The 15,966-nt window shown below is 42.8% G+C and overlaps 1 protein-coding gene across 2 annotated transcripts in view; it reads left to right on the top strand.

Moving 5' to 3' along the window:
• Positions 1-15,966, top strand: part of RAPGEF5 (Rap guanine nucleotide exchange factor 5) — a 358,807-nt gene that overhangs the window by 229,469 nt on the left and 113,372 nt on the right. For both annotated transcript variants that reach the window (XM_040433729.1, XM_040433730.1), the window contains one exon: positions 7,756-7,878. In XM_040433729.1, the coding sequence (XP_040289663.1) occupies positions 7,756-7,878 (123 nt within the window). The remainder of the gene's footprint in view (positions 1-7,755; positions 7,879-15,966) is intronic.

Below are 15,966 nucleotides of genomic sequence, written 5' to 3'. Positions count from 1 at the left end.
ATGCTAAAAGTGGCACCATTTTGTAGTTGGGTCCAAATTGATGGAAGGCAGGGCCAGCAATACCATATTGTGGCACATTATACTACCCCAACAGAGCCAAATACCACAGTCCATCACAAAATACTGCCAGCAGCACAAAATACATCCCCAAAAACTTCCACTGGCCAGCCGTGATGAGGGCCACGTGTGACAGTTGGTTCTCACCCTCTGGTCATAACAGTGGATAACAAAACTGGGAGCGGCTTTTCGGTGGATCAAACGATCATCTCTACTGGTGGTCTGTCTGGACCATCTGTAGCCCGTTTGCCGTATTTGTGTGCCCTCATGTAACCACTGCTTCCAACACCTCTTAACAGCTAGGTCAGAGTGGTCTAGATGGCAGCTAATTTGTCAAAATGACAAACCTGCTTCTTTCAGTCCAAAGATGCACCCTGGCAATTGGGCAAAATGTCTGAGTGCAACATAGAGACATGCCTAGAAGTCAATCTCTCAATCAGGGGAAGCATTTTCAGACCACGCCTGTAATCATTTACGTATCTGCCTGAGACATAACTGCATGCAGAGTTTTGCAGCAGTCTGACGTTTCTGTCAGTGTGTATATACCCAGAGACGTTTCGAATATGTACACTGAATGTATGGTTTGAAATATGTAACTATATAGCATATGGTTGCATAAATCAACCATTGACTCCCAATGTAATAAGAAAGAATACCCCTCATATATGTTTGTGAGGTCCCCTTGTATTGAAAAAGGTAGTCAACGTTGGGCACATTTAGAATATATGCCAGGGGTCAACATCAGCATGGTGTTTGTATATTCTCCCCGTGTTTGCATGGGTTTCCTCCCGGTACTCCGGTTTCCTCCCACAGTCCAAAGACATACTGATAACTTAGATTGTGAGCCCCATTGGGGACAGCTTGATGCTATTATTTGTAAAATGCCGCAGAATATAGAGGCAGTTGAAAACAGCTGATTGGTGGTGGTGCCGGGTTTCGGGCCCTCACTGATCTGATATTGAAGACCTGAAGATAGGCCATGAATATCAACAGACTGAAGACCCCCTTTAGGGTGATCTCTCATTGAATAAAGACTTTAATCCTAGAGGAACAGCTCCAGTATTTATAAGTGCTGTAAAATGTTCTGGGCCTCACCTCTAAGCACATAGTGACCTTCTGAGACGGAAACATTTTAAAATTAGTAGGAGATATTTCTTGCAGCTATTGTTGCTGCCTATTACATTCAAATTACTTTGGAGGTACGTCATACATTGAGACACTAGATTTTATCTTTGTTTCCTATTGAATTACCTTACTTCCTATCTTTTATCTGGTACTTGGTAAATGTCCTTTCTAAATTAAAGCTGGCCTTCCAGATGCATATAAGGACAGGTCACTTCCAGCAACATTAAGCCTATTTTATGCAGCTGACATTGACTGTATAATGTAAGATTGGGCACATAGCTTATAATGGGCCTAATTTATGCAAATGAGTGGCTTTTTCATATACATTTGGATGCTATGCATGTACCTTTGGTTTTATATTATATGGAAAAGTTAAAGGCGATGCACACCATTGGAAGCAATATTTTATGATTGCATTTTACTCATTGTGGGCCCTTAAAATCTTTTTTTTTACTTGGTTTTTATTAAAAATATTCAGCCATTCTGCCACAAAGGGTTAACTGTTTTTCTAGCTGTGTGACTGGTACTTTCACTTTGTGGAGGACATCTGTCAGGAATATGGATTAATATTTACTGTCAGCCATGTCCTCACACCCACCATTTGCTGAAAGATGACAGAGGAAATCAAGCTCCACCAGGGGGCCCTGCTTTAAAGCCGCAGCCAGATAGCAGAAAACTCATAGCAGGCCACATTTGATTACATTTCACACCTCCAGTCAGACAGCATGGATCCTGCAGTAAAAATCCCAGCAGGAGGTATCAGCCCTTGCCAGGATCAATGATACCTCCCAAACTTGTTGGCACCTCCATTTCATAAGAAATTATGAATCGCCCGGCCATCACAGGCGCAAACCGGATACATATTTGTGTCAAGGTGGCCATGATGAACGTGCCCATGGTCTTTGTTTGAGGATGGGATGCCAGGGAAGGGAGATATCTATATCTCCCCACAGAAACCAACTAACGGTACCATGTTTGGACTCTAGTTGTAGCCGGAACGCAGGCGGATCAATTGGGTCCGGAACTATCTTCCTGCGACATTCTGGTCTGGCCCTAATGGGTTTTATGGGTCATTTTCTGCCAGCACCAGAGTAGGAGTGGTGGACCCTACCCTTAGGCGGGAAGTGGAGCGGCCGGCTACAGGTCATAATTCTATGCAAGCCAGCGGGCAGAGTCTTTCTCTGAAAGGGGGTCACATCATGCAAATGTGTTTGGAGAGACCTGGAAACCGCTGACATCACCACCCCCCACGTGACTGCAACTAAGGACTATTCCACCATCATAGAACTTTCAACTACCCGGTAACTGACTTTTGCTCCGCTTAACCCTGTTGTATCTATATCACCTGTATCTGTAACCTCAGACCACTGTATATATTCTCTGTGTATAGTGTTATATCTAGTGTGCCCTTAAGGCGATTAAATATATAATTTAATCTTGTGCTATCTTGTATCTCGATCACAAATCCCCACATCCGTGTTTTGGCCTAGTTATAAGCTACCCCAGGTTGGTTTCTCACCCTATATAATCCCGTTAGCGGACCGGGCTTATATCAAACGAGAAGCTGGTGGCAGATACCCGGGCTGAGACAGCGCTGTTTTTACTGCGGCAGTGAAAAGGCTCTCTCAGCTTGTTGCCTCTCTGTGCCCGCATGGACAGGAGGTGTCTGTGTAAACTGTACCAAGCTGACCTTACCTGCTCCTCTGGAGGGCGTAACATCATGCTTTGGTAAAAAGTGACCGCATCTCGTGAGCTCGACGTAGGTGACGTCAAGCGGGCACAAGATGTGGTATTCGTCACAACATCTAATAAATCTTATCTCTAAATTAAGGTGGGTTTAGACTGCACGATATAGCAGCTGATTGTTGGGAAGGTAGCATTCCTTCCTAACAGTTGGCTGCTCATTCATTGAAGGAGACTGCTGCATTTATATGCAGTGATCTCCTTCACAGTATGAGGACGAGTGATGGCTATTGCGATCCCTCATCCCCATACAGAATCATTGTTTCTAGGTGCCAGATCACTGTTTAAACCGCACGATCTGCTGCCCAGAAACAATGATTGGTGTGCCTGCATGACCGATAGGATCCGATGAACGAGCATTTTGCCCAATAATTGGCTCTTGTAAATCCACCTTTACTAAGAGATCATAAACACTTATTTAAGCCACATTCTTATCATTAAGATAAGAACTGAGCTAAAATAAGTGTTTATAATGTCAGAGATATGGAGCCTATTAGGTGAGCTGGCTGATAGAAGAGAGAAAATTCAGAGGCTGCTATTAGAGCATCTCAGCTATGTACAGAAAAAAGGGCTCCATATTTGTAATAAAGACCAATTAAAAAAATTATTTTTAGCTCAAAATAAATACAATACAGAATTTTTTTTAAAAATGCACCCCAAAGGTGTACATAGCCCTTAAGTAGGCTTGAAGGAAAAGAAAAAAAAACTTGCAATGGGAAATAACAAGGAATATGGAATATAGTTGTATATGAACATGGGGTGTGTGATGAGGCCACGTACTGCTTATGTCTGTATGGCTTTATATATGGTATCATGGCTCAGTAACAGGTCTAGTATACTATGAGCTGTAATATTGAATTAGAGGCCAATTAGAGGTAAAAAAAAATCTGTAGAGCCACTAGCTACATAGAGACAACACTGTAGAGGAATGTCATAGATTTCCTGTACTCCATAATTGGAAATTGATGTCCCATCTGGACATCTGTTTCCTTACAAAAAATAAAAAATAATGCCCCAGCCAACATCTCATTACAATGGATCCTTCTACGAAAACCATTGGTGATCAGCTGATGCTGCATGGACAAGTTGTGTGTAGCAGCTAATTTCTTTTGTTATGGTTATATTCTTTCTAACCACACTTTGGTATGGCTAATATCCAGTGGATCCCAAACCAGAGACCCCTCTCTTGAGATACAGTTCCTAAGTAGATGTAAATCTAAAGAAAAAAAAAACACTAGGCAGTTTTTCCTTTCAGCATTCAGAAAGATATTCAACAGTTTTGGAAAGCTGGAAGCTGATGCACACATTGGTTCTTACTCTGGTTTCTTAGAAACAACTCAAGGATTAATATTTAATGTGGTTATTTTTAGTTCAGATTCACATGCCCTAAATGTGGATTTCTTGTAAAGACCACCCCTTTTTAGACTGAAACTGGCCCAGATATCCTTTGATTACCATGGGATTTGGTTTCAGAAACCCCCAGTGTACTGACCCCCAGTCTCCAAGAGCTGTTTGTTAGCAGTTCTCTACTAACAAACAGTGTAGTTTAGGATCTGAGATGTGTCAAAATTATTAGGGGGTGTGCACCTTACGAAATGCTACTCTTAGGACCATACAAAATGCTAGTCTTAGTAAATCAGGGCCTAAATGTGTAGAGTTTTGTGTAGATGCTGTATAAAAACTATAGACTTTCATAGAAAATAGTATGTTGATTGCAAAATGTAACATGTGGTGCCATAAAGGGCAGAAAGCAGGGATGTGTATTTACAGTGAGGAACAGAAGTATTTGAACACCCTGTGATTTTGCAAGTTCTCCTACTTGGAAATCATGGAAGGGTCTGAAATTTACATTGTAGATGCATTCCCACTCTGAGAGACAGAATAAAAAAATCAGGAAATCACATTGTATGATTTTTAAAGAATGTATTTGTCTTGCACTGCTGAACATAAGTATTTGAACACCTGAGAAAATCAGTGTTAATATTTGGTACAGAAGCCTTTCTTGACCAGGTTTTCACACACTGCAACAGGGATTTTGGCCCACTCCTCCACACAGATCTCCTCTAGATCTGTCAGGTTTCGGGTCTGTCGCTGAGCAACACAGAGTTTCAGCTCCCTCCAAAGATTTTCTATTGGATTTCGGTCTGGAGACTGGCTAGGCCACTCCAGAACCTTGATATGCTTTTTACGGAGCCACTCCTTGGTTATCCTGGCTGTGTGCTTCGGGTCATTGTCATGTTGGAAGACCCAGCCACGACCCAATGCTCTGACTGAGGGAAGGAGGTTGTTGCTCAAAAACTCACAATAAATGGCCCCATTCATCCTCTCCTTAATACAGTGCAGTCGTCCTGTCCCCTTCGCAGAAAAGCACCCCCAAAGCATATTGTTACCACCCCCATGCTTCACAGTAGGGATGGTGTTTTTGGGATGCAACTCATCCTTCTTTTTCCTCCAAACACGACGAGTAAAGTTTAGACCAAAAAGTTCTAGTTTGGTCTCATCTGACCACATGACTTTCTCCCATGACTCCTCTGGATCATCCAGATGGTCACTGGCAAACTTCAGATGGGCCTGGACATGTGATGACTTGAGCAGGGGAACCTTTCTTGCAGCCATGACGGCGTGATGTTCTACCGACAGTGACCTTTGAAACTGTGGTCCCAGCTCTCTTCAGGTCATTGACCAGCTCCTCCCTTGTAGTTCTGGGCTGATTCCTCACCTTTCTTATCATCAGTAATATCCCACGACGCAGGTCTTTGAGAGCCAGAATTCTTGCTGTTTCTCAGGTGTTCAAATACTTATGTTGGGCAGTGCAAGACAAATACATTCTTTAAAAATCATACAATGTGATTTCCTGATTTTTTTTATTTTTTTTATTCTGTCTCTCAAAGTGGGAATGCACCTACAATGTGAATTTCAGACCCCTCCATGATTGGGAAAACTTGCAAAATCGCAGGGTGTTCAAATACTTCTGTTCCTCACTGTATATGAAGACTCAGTGACCATGTAGTAAAATTATAGCTGCTAAGAAATAGCTAACTCCATGGACCAGCTTAAAGGGGTTCTCAGGGAATGTTGATTTTTTTATTTTATTTTTTTTAGCAAGTGCCTGCAGCCTACCTCTGTAAACAGAAGATTCATACTTGGGGTACTTTCACACTTGCGTTTTTCTTTTCCGGCATAGAGTTCCGTCACATGGGCTCTATACCGGAAAAGAACTGATCAGTTTTATCCCCATGCATTCTGAATGGAGTGTAATCCGTTCAGTTTGCATCAGGATGTCTTCAGTTCAGTCGTTTTGACTGATCAGGCAAAAGAGAAAACCGCAGCATGCTACGGTTTTCTCTCCGGCGAAAAAAACTGGAGACTTGCCTGAATGCCGGATCCAGTATTTTTTCCCATAGGAATGTATTAGCGCCGGATCCGGCATTCAGAATACCGGAATGCCGGATCCGTCCTTCACATGCTGCACATGCTGCACATGCACAGACCGGTAAAAATGTGAAAAAATTCATAAGACCGATCCGTCCTTGCAATGCATTTGTGAGACGGATCCGCATCCGGATCCGCCTCACAAATGCTTTCAGTCAGCGGCAGATCGGCGGATCCGGTGGGCAGTTCCGACGACGGAACTGCCCGCCGGATCACACTGCCGCAAGTGTGAAAGTAGCCTTACCTGCTCCCCGCCTCTCTGGTCCTCTGTGCTGACTCCTCTCTGTCCATGTGTTAGACCCTGGATCATTTATATCTGGTGCTGCATTGGCATGGTCACATGCTCTGCTGCAGCCAGTAACTGGCTTCAGAGGTGACATGGCTAGAAGCAGCATGTCACCACTGAAGACACTTATTGGGTGCAGAAGAGCATGTGACCATGCCGTGCCATATGTGAACACTCCGGGGACCAGAACATGGACACAGTGGAGGACCAGAGCGGCGGGAAGGTAAGCATGAATCTTCTCTTTATGGCGGCAGGTTGTGGGCACTTGGTAAAAAAAATAATCAGCTTTCCCAGAGAACCCCTTTAATGGACAGGCTACAAGGAAGAAGTAGTCTCATATGACTGACAGAACTCTGGACAAAAGGCATAGATTTCTGATCAGACCACCAGTAAAACAGCAGTCTCAAACCGGTGACTCTACAGCAGTGTACAGCTTTGACTGTCCTGCTATGCTGACAGTTGTAGTTCTGTAGCAACTGGAGATCTACAGGTTGGTGACCACAGGTGTCAAATGGGAGTTATAAATGAACTCCGATGTAATCTTTTTTTTTTTTGGAGTTCATTGTATTTTATTGGTTAAAAATCCTGTTGCTAAGCTAAATTTTTACAGAATTTCTAAGATTGCTGAAAACTTTTGGAGAACATATAAATATTGTAAATAAATGGAGCATTGTACTAGTTCAAGCAGCAGCTCCCGCTCTGTGCTGGACTTGAAAATGTATTTAGTGGTCAGGGCCAAGGACTCGAGTAGCTGAAAAGGAGGTGCTACAATGTTATTTTTAGGAATGACGAGCCTACATCTCTTCAGCCAATGTCACAATTGTTTCTGACCAGCTTTCCCATGGGTTTTAACCTCTTGTTACAATTCTCTGATGTAACAGGATATAGGTGGGGAGGAACAAACAAAAGTCAGCATATCAGTCACACACATAGTGGATTGTGATTTAGGCTAATTTCATACAGCGCTGAGCTTGGCACATTCATGTGTGTTCTCTGTTCTACATGATCTGTTAAACTATTGCAGAATATGAGTCTAAAGTGAACTTGTCATCACTGCCATGTCTTTTGACTGTGGATTTAAGTATTTATTTGCTCTTTCTCCAACCCTCAAGGCCGGAGTTATGTGCAAACTGAATGGACGAGAAGAATTCAGACGCATTGATTTTGTACAGAAGCTTACCAGGGATCAGATCTTGCCATCTGTAGCCAAGACACCTGACAAGAGGGAACAACAAGTAGGTCTTTATAACTTCTCTCTTAAAAAGTTTGGTGGTAACAGTCTATAGGAAATGCTGTATGTGACCATAAGCCTAATAATTATTGACAGACAATAAATGATAATTATCAGGTCTGGGGTACTAGAACTGATTTCTGATCCATCAGAAATGTAGGGTAAGGAGATTTATTTTTAAATCCTGCTTTAGAATTTGGATGGATATTTCCCTCACTGAAAATTCAGATTTCTTTTTCTACTCGATTAAACTAGGTTATTTACAGGGTTTTTTTTTCATGTTATTGCATGCCTGTGCTTTTCAATACAGCGCATCCCACAATATACATTTTTTTATACAGTGCATTTTTTAAGTCATTGGCAGACATATGCAACAGCATAGCGTATTTTTACATAAGTCTGGACCATATATGTGGTGTGTACATTTGGAGATTTTCCTGTTATGTACATCGGCCCTACATGTTAGATCAATGAGGATTTTGGCAGCAACATATTCCCATTTCCCCGCACACTTCTGTTGTCTGACAGCTCTCTAAGGTATATGGCCACCTCTGATTTCATACTAAAGTTGGTCATAGACATGACATATATTTATTTGCAGGCTTATTTTATTAGCACCTGCCGTTACTCTTAAAAATCTAAATTGCCTACATGCGCAGCCCAGATTTTACATTTAGTGTATAATTGACTTTTATTTTTTTTTATTATTATTATTATTATTATTATGGATTTTTCCTGTTATAAAATGTAACAAAAAGAATACTCCCATGTTAAACCTCCTGCTGTTCCAGCATGGTGCACCATTGGTCGCAAGTGGACCTTTTTTCTGTTGCAGAAGTGTTGATATGCCATACCAGCAGCTGATCATGACTGGCCTCAGTGGGTATGCACCATAATTACAAACATTACTGCTGAGGCCAGTGATTGGCTTCAGAAGGCATATCATCGCTGGATAGTTGGGGGATTTAAAAGGCGGATACTGTTTTTTTGTATTTTTTTTTTTTTATATTTGCTGCTGCTGATTTTTTATTTTATTTTTACATTTTGGAGAAACAATCCCATTAATTGATGGAATGGACTGCACTCTGAGTTTTCTTCCATTCACTATTGCAATTCATACATTAATTATGCTCTGTTCACGCTAATATTATGGATTCTGTTCCTAATAGACACTATGATAGATACTTTTTCAAAGAGATCACAATGAATTTCACTGACTTATAATGGGATCCATCAGGGTACCTGTCAAATACCCTGCAGGGGGCTCTGTGCTGGCCCTGTAAGACTGAGCCATCCCAATGGTATAGTAGGGTAAGCTAGGGCATTGCTTTCCCCTTAGATCTGCCACACAGTTCTAATACTCACATTGTGCCCCCTCACAGTAGTAATGCCCACATTGTACCCCCTCACAGTAGTAATGCCCACATTGTACCCCCTCACAGTAGTAATGACCACATTGTGCCACCTTACAAGAGTAATGCCAACATTGTGTGTGCCCACTCACAGTAGTTATTCTCACATTGTGCCCCCTCACAGTAGTAATGACCACATCATGCCCCCTCACAGTTGTAATGCCCACATTGTGCCCCCTCACAGTTGTAATGCCCACATTGTGCCCCCCTCACAGTTGTAATGCCCACATTGTGCCCCTCAGTACTAATACCCACATGGTGCCCTTTCACAGTAATTATGCTGACTTTGTGCCCCTCACAGTAGTTATGTCCACAGTGTGCCCCTCTAACTCCATTATTTAAAGTAAAAACAAATACTCACCTGTTTCCCCGTTGATCTGATCACATCCAGCGTTCCCCAGCAGCAGCAGACACATCACGCTGCAGGGCTGTGTAGGAGGAGGCTGATTCCTGGGCCTGCAGCGCTCCTTCCTCACAGCCCAGCAGCGCGATGTCTGGACCTCTGGGGAGCAGTGCAGCTCAGCTGAACTGCCCAGGCATGCCCTCAAACTTCTTCTCCCAGGGCACGTTCCCCAGTCAACCCGCTCGTCTCCCCCACTACTCCCACATTTACATATATACCTGTTCTGCATTGTGAGCCTGAGCAGTGCATGGAGAAGGGAGTCCTGACTCCTCACACTTATTTCCTGGTGGCAGCAGGGTCTCAGTAGTTTAACTTAGCCTTTCCATGAAGGCAGGAGGTTCTGTTTGGCAACTTAATATTTAGCAAGCTTTGATATATTACAGGATTTATATTATTCATTCCTATTTTCTATTGTGTTCATATTCTTTTCTCCCAATCGCCGCAAGTCATTTTCCACAGCTGTTGCAATTGTAGCAAAGTTATGTCAATGTCATCTATTGTGTCCACATCTTCCACAGCCTTATACTGGCAATTTTGTTGCTCTGCCCATAAAGCATGTTGTGATCTGCAGTATATGTGCAAGGACAAAAATACTGTATGGAATACTGTATATCTATTGTGCACAGAAAAAATGCTCCACTGCAAATCATTAAGATTTTTCGATATTATAGTGATATATAGTTAAATGTTCTGTGAACAATGACATATGAAAGAACATGTGGTCTTATCGTAATAGTGCAGTTGTTCATGATCTTCATATTTTAAAGTAAAGATCCCTGATCTGTAGATGGAGACCACATGCCACTCCCTTAGTATTGGTATCTGCAAATACTACTGTACACTAATTTACCAAGGCCAAAAACAAGAGGGGAACTAATTGATCCATTTTGTGGCGTAAAAGAAAAAAGTCGCACATTATGGTACAAATTATATTTCACAATAATTTGTGACTGTTTTCACCTTTTGCCACTTTTGAAAAATGGCAAAAAAGATGGACACGGTTAGCTAGGAGGGGGCTGGGTCCACATAAGTTTAAGATTAATAAATCTTCCCCAGTATCAATACAATGTCCATGGTCAGCGTCATCAAGCTGGTGCTAAAGCTATAGTACTTGGTTCTAAAGAAGTACATATCAACACAGACATTATTTGGCTCTTTATCACAGTTGAATGCGGCTGTCAAACTTAGGCCTCTTTCACACTTGCGTTGTCCGGATCCGGCGTGTACTCCACTTGCCGGAATTACACTCCGGATCCGGAAAAACGCAAGTGTACTGAAAGCATTTGAAGACGGAACCGTCTTCAAAATGCTTTCAGTGTTACTATGGCACCCAGGACGCTTTTAAAGTCCTGGTTGCCATAGTAGGAGCGGGGAGCGGTATACTTACAGTCCGTGCGGCTCCCGGGGCGCTCCAGAGTGACGTCAGAGCGCCCCATGCGCATGGATGACGTGTCCAATGCGATCACATGATCCATGCGCTTGGGGCGCCCTGACGTCATTCTGGAGCGCCCAGGGAGCCGCACGGACGGTAAGTACACTGCTCCCCCGCTCCCCACTACACTTTACCATGGCTGCCAGGACTTTAGCGTCCCGGCAGCCATGGTAACCATTCAGAAAAAGCTAAATGTCGGCTCCGGCAATGCGCCGAAACGACGTTTAGCTTAAGGCCGGATCCGGATCAATGCCTTTCAGTGGGCATTAATTCCGGATCCGGCCTTGCGGCAAGTGTTCCAGATTTTTGGCCGGAGCAAAAAGCGCAGCATGCTGCGGTATTTTCTCCGGCCAAAAAACGTTCCGTTCCGGAACTGAAGACATCCTGATGCATCCTGAACGGATTTCTCTCCATTCAGAATGCATTGGGATAATCCTGATCAGGATTCTTCCGGCATAGAGCCCCGACGACGGAACTCTATGCCGGAAGACAAGAACGCAAGTGTGAAAGAGCCCTAAGTGTGTTGAGGACCTCTACTGTAAAGTTACATTGTGATGTACATGATAATTGGTTAAATGCCACAATGTTTCGAACCTTTTATCTTGATGAAATATGTAACCATGCTGCACCCCAATTTTTGGTCTTCCCTACATATTCAACTTGAATTCGAAGGATACAGTAAATAAACAGTTATGCATTTCAGTGTGTTAAGAGTGTATTAAAGCCCAGAGAGTACGTTAAAGGGAACTAATCACATTTAAAGGGAACCTGTCACCGGGATTTGGGGTATAGAGCTGAGGACATGGGTTGCTAGATGGGTTGCACATCCGCAATACCCAGTCCCCATAGCTCTGTGTGCTTTTATTGTGTAAAAAAACGATTTGATACATATGCAAATTAACCTGAGATGAGTCAGAGCTTGAAAATATGACTCTTCTCTGGTCACACAAGTAAGATATGACTCTTTTATGTTAATTTGCATATGTATCAAATCGTTTTTTCGATGTTATAATGCAGGAGAAGCTGAGCAGATTGATGTATAGTTTTGTGGGAAAAGATTCCGTAAAACTTGTAATCGGTTCATTTAAATTCCTGTTCAGTGTGAGTTTAGGAGTCCAGTGGGTGGTCCTACTCAGTGATTGACAGCTATTTCTATATGCAGTTATACGTACATGGAAGGCTGTTAATCAATGGGTACGACTAGCCACTGGACTCCTCAGTCCAGATTGAGCAGTTATTTAATTTAATAGATTCTAATGTATCTCTTCCACTATATATATATATATATATATATATATATATATATATATATATATATATATATATAAATCCAGAAAAACGTGCGGCACTCCAAGAGATAAAAGAAAGTGAACCTTTATTCACCCAGGTGGTGCTAACTTTATTCACCCAGGTGGCACCCTAACTTCAACTGATCTTGTACCAGTGCCGCCTTTTTTCCTTGGTATATATATATATATATATATATATATATATTTCAATCTGCTCAGCTCCTCCCGCCCTATAAGATGCTGCTGTCAGGCTAAATTTATATTATAATGGGTTATCCGGGAATACTCTCGCACCTAGTAACATCTGATGTGGAAAGATGCCATGGGACACTTGGCGAGACAGTTGTCCAGAATCATGCATGAGTCCTGTTTAATTGATGGGATCCATGTATAATACTCGCTGGGTGTTGGATGGTTGCCTCTACCCTGTGTGCAGTTGCATCTCTCCACAATCGCCTTCATTTATTTCACCTCCTATTTTGCAGTCCAAGTAGCTCTCAGGTCTTCCTGCTTCCAGTGACTTTAGCTACTTATCAGAAATATTCAGTGGCTGTAAGACTAAAGATCAGCAATAGCTGCCATGGAAATATGGTTTAGATCGATAATGTCTTCTAGTTCTTCCTATGTACCATTCTTGTCCCAGCACAAGTACATGATTCAGCTGTGTTTCGGTGAGATAACAGCTTTCACTGTGCTGTGATTGATGCCCAACTCTCTGTCTCTCATTTATTATTTGCGGAAGAGATGAAGTCCTGGCATCATCGACAGAAAAGCCTTATTTGATTTCCTTTCTCCATACTAAAGCATTCAGTTTAAGATGCTTTTACTGCTGAATGACTTTTTAGAGGAACATATTTGAAACATTAATCATAAATACGTTGATGTAAATGTGTCATTGTGTGCTATGATTTTTGGCCTATTGAGGGTGACTTGAATTGAGGTTTTACCGAACAAATAAAGCCTTGTGTTCACAAAGCGTATTTGGTGAAATGTACCATTCTTCGACTTCTTGTAACTTTGATATATTGGAACTCAGGCACAGTCTACCAGAGATGGGCTTCTATTTTGGGATGTTTAAGAATTCACTGTATATTTTCATGTATGGAAAATGTGCATTGTGTAAGTATTCCTAATATTTCCATGTGTGTACAGTGTTACTGTATGTAGGTGTCTTGATTTACTTTTATTTCAAATTGGTTTCTGTCAGCAGGAAAATGGTTATTAACCTGGCTGACATTAGTGATGTACTAATGTCAGCTGAACATAACTATATTAGTGCCATCTTACTGCGTGCCGCCGTTATTGAGAAAAAAATAACTTTTATAATATGCACATGAGCTTCTAGGAGTAGGGGAGGCGTTGCTCCTGCTCCTAGAGGCTCCGTTCTCCCATCTCTGGCCACGCTCTGCTACACTTGATTGACAGGACCAGGCAGCCCTGGTGTCCTCTTGCCGGCTCTGTCTGCCGTGGAAATCTTGCACCTGCGCAGCCCCGTTCAGTATTTGGCACAGTGAGTGAAGGACGCTCGCCGGCTGACGGTTTCACTCACTGCGCCTGCGCCGAATACTAAACGGATTGGCGCAGGCGCGAGATTTCCACGGCAGGCAAGTGGAGACCAGCACTTCCTGGCCCTGTCAATCAAGTGTAGCAGGGAGTGGCCAGAGGTGGGAGAACGGAGCCTCTAGGAGCAGAAACAACGCCCACCCCCCCCACTCCTAGAGACTTATTTGCATATTATAAGAGTTATTTTTTTTCTCAATAATGGCGGCACGCAGTGAGATGGCACTAATATAGTTATGTTCAGCTGACATTAGTACATCACTAATGTCAGCCAGGTTAATAACCATTTTCCTGCTGACAGAAACCCTTTTAAACTGAACATGTGACAATAGAGCGTCCTATTAGCCTTAGCCACTAGGACCTGCAGTATATGTCCTTTATATGTTGTCATGGCTGCTTCGAGCATTTTATTCCTTGAAGTTCTTCAAGTTGCTAAGTCCTAGAACGAGCCTTCTTACAGACTATTTCTTCTTGACAAAAGAAAAGGGTACATTAGTTGCTTTTGAAGGTTGATGGTGAAAACTGAACTTTAAAGAGGACCAAATGCAATGCAGTTTGCGGGAGAATGTTGTAGAGCAGAAGGAGCTGAGCAGATTGATCTATAGTTTTACAGGAAAAGATTCACTAAAACTTGTCATTTATACATTTATATCTCTGATGATTCTCAGCTCAGCTGTACCTGGTGGCCATCTTATCAGCAATTGATACGATTTGATGTATTAAGGCAGATTTACATGGGGCAATTATTGGGACCCAGTATTAGTTGAAATCATTTTTGATGTGGACACCTAAATCATTGTTTCTGGGCATCAGAATGTGCTGTGTGAACAGCGATTTGCTGCCCAGAAAAAATTAATCTGTATGAGAAGGAGCGATTCTAGTAACTATCCCTTTTTTGTAAATGAAGTTCTCACCTTCTTCCTGATAATTGCATATTCAGTCTACATGTATAAATATTTTACATCAGCTCCTCATCAGACCCCCATTCTTTGTCTGCCCTCAGATCAGACCTCCAAGCTCCATCAGACCTCAGGTCACACCATAGTCAGACCCTTAAGCTCCATCAGCCTTAGATCAGACCCCATCAGCCTAAGATCAAACCCCCATGAGCCTCAAATCGGACTCCCCATGAGCCTCAGATCGGACCCCCATCAGACCTCAGTTCAAACCCCTATCAGACCTCAGATCAGACATAAAAAATAAAAAAACTTACCTTGCTTGCTCCAGATCCACTCACCGCTCCCTAGTCTTCTTCCAGGACACGCCACGCTCTGACTTGACATTGCACAGTGTCAGGTCATAGTGCGCACCTACGTGCACTACTTCCTGATGCTGTACGCAGTCAGGACACAAAGCGGAGCTCGGAAGAAGAAGTGGAGCTCCCTGTGCCACCCGAATGCTAATGACAGTTTCCATCGAACTATAAGATTTACTGCCATTTTACCCCCACTTTTTTTGGGGGGGGAAAGTGCCTCTTATAGTCCGAAAAATATGGTGTATTTCAATCTTCTCAGCTCCTCCTGTTCTATAACATCCTGCTTGCGGGTTGCACCGCATTTTGTGGTGACAGATCCTCTAAGTCCATGCAGTTGTTTTTTTAGGTCTCTTTACCCAGAAATAAGAAAGATCAGCCAAGATGGCAATTAAAGGGATTCTGTCACCTCGTTTTTAGAGCTGCGGACATGCACGGCTAGATCGCCGCTAGCATGTCTGCAATATACCGGTCCTATAGGGCTGTGTGCTTTTATTTTGTTTAAAAAATTATTTTAGAGATATGTAAATGAGCCTTGTAAGGTGCCCAAGGGGCTGTACGAACCTTCCTGGTGCCCAGCCACGCCCCCCTGTGAAGGAGCCCAGCACCGCCTATGTCCGCCGAATCTCCTCCTTTCGTCACAGTTAGATTGCCGTAATCTCAAGATGCGCGAGCTCGCACATGCGCAGTTCCTTCCCTGAGGCTGATGCCAGCAAAGGGAAGGAACACTATTCCGCGCATCGC

The sequence above is a fragment of the Bufo bufo genome, chromosome 5 (genome assembly GCF_905171765.1).
Source record: "Bufo bufo chromosome 5, aBufBuf1.1, whole genome shotgun sequence".
NCBI lineage: Eukaryota > Metazoa > Chordata > Amphibia > Anura > Bufonidae > Bufo > Bufo bufo.
Note: the sequence above shows the minus strand (reverse complement) of the source record. Positions and strands in the feature narration are given on the sequence as shown.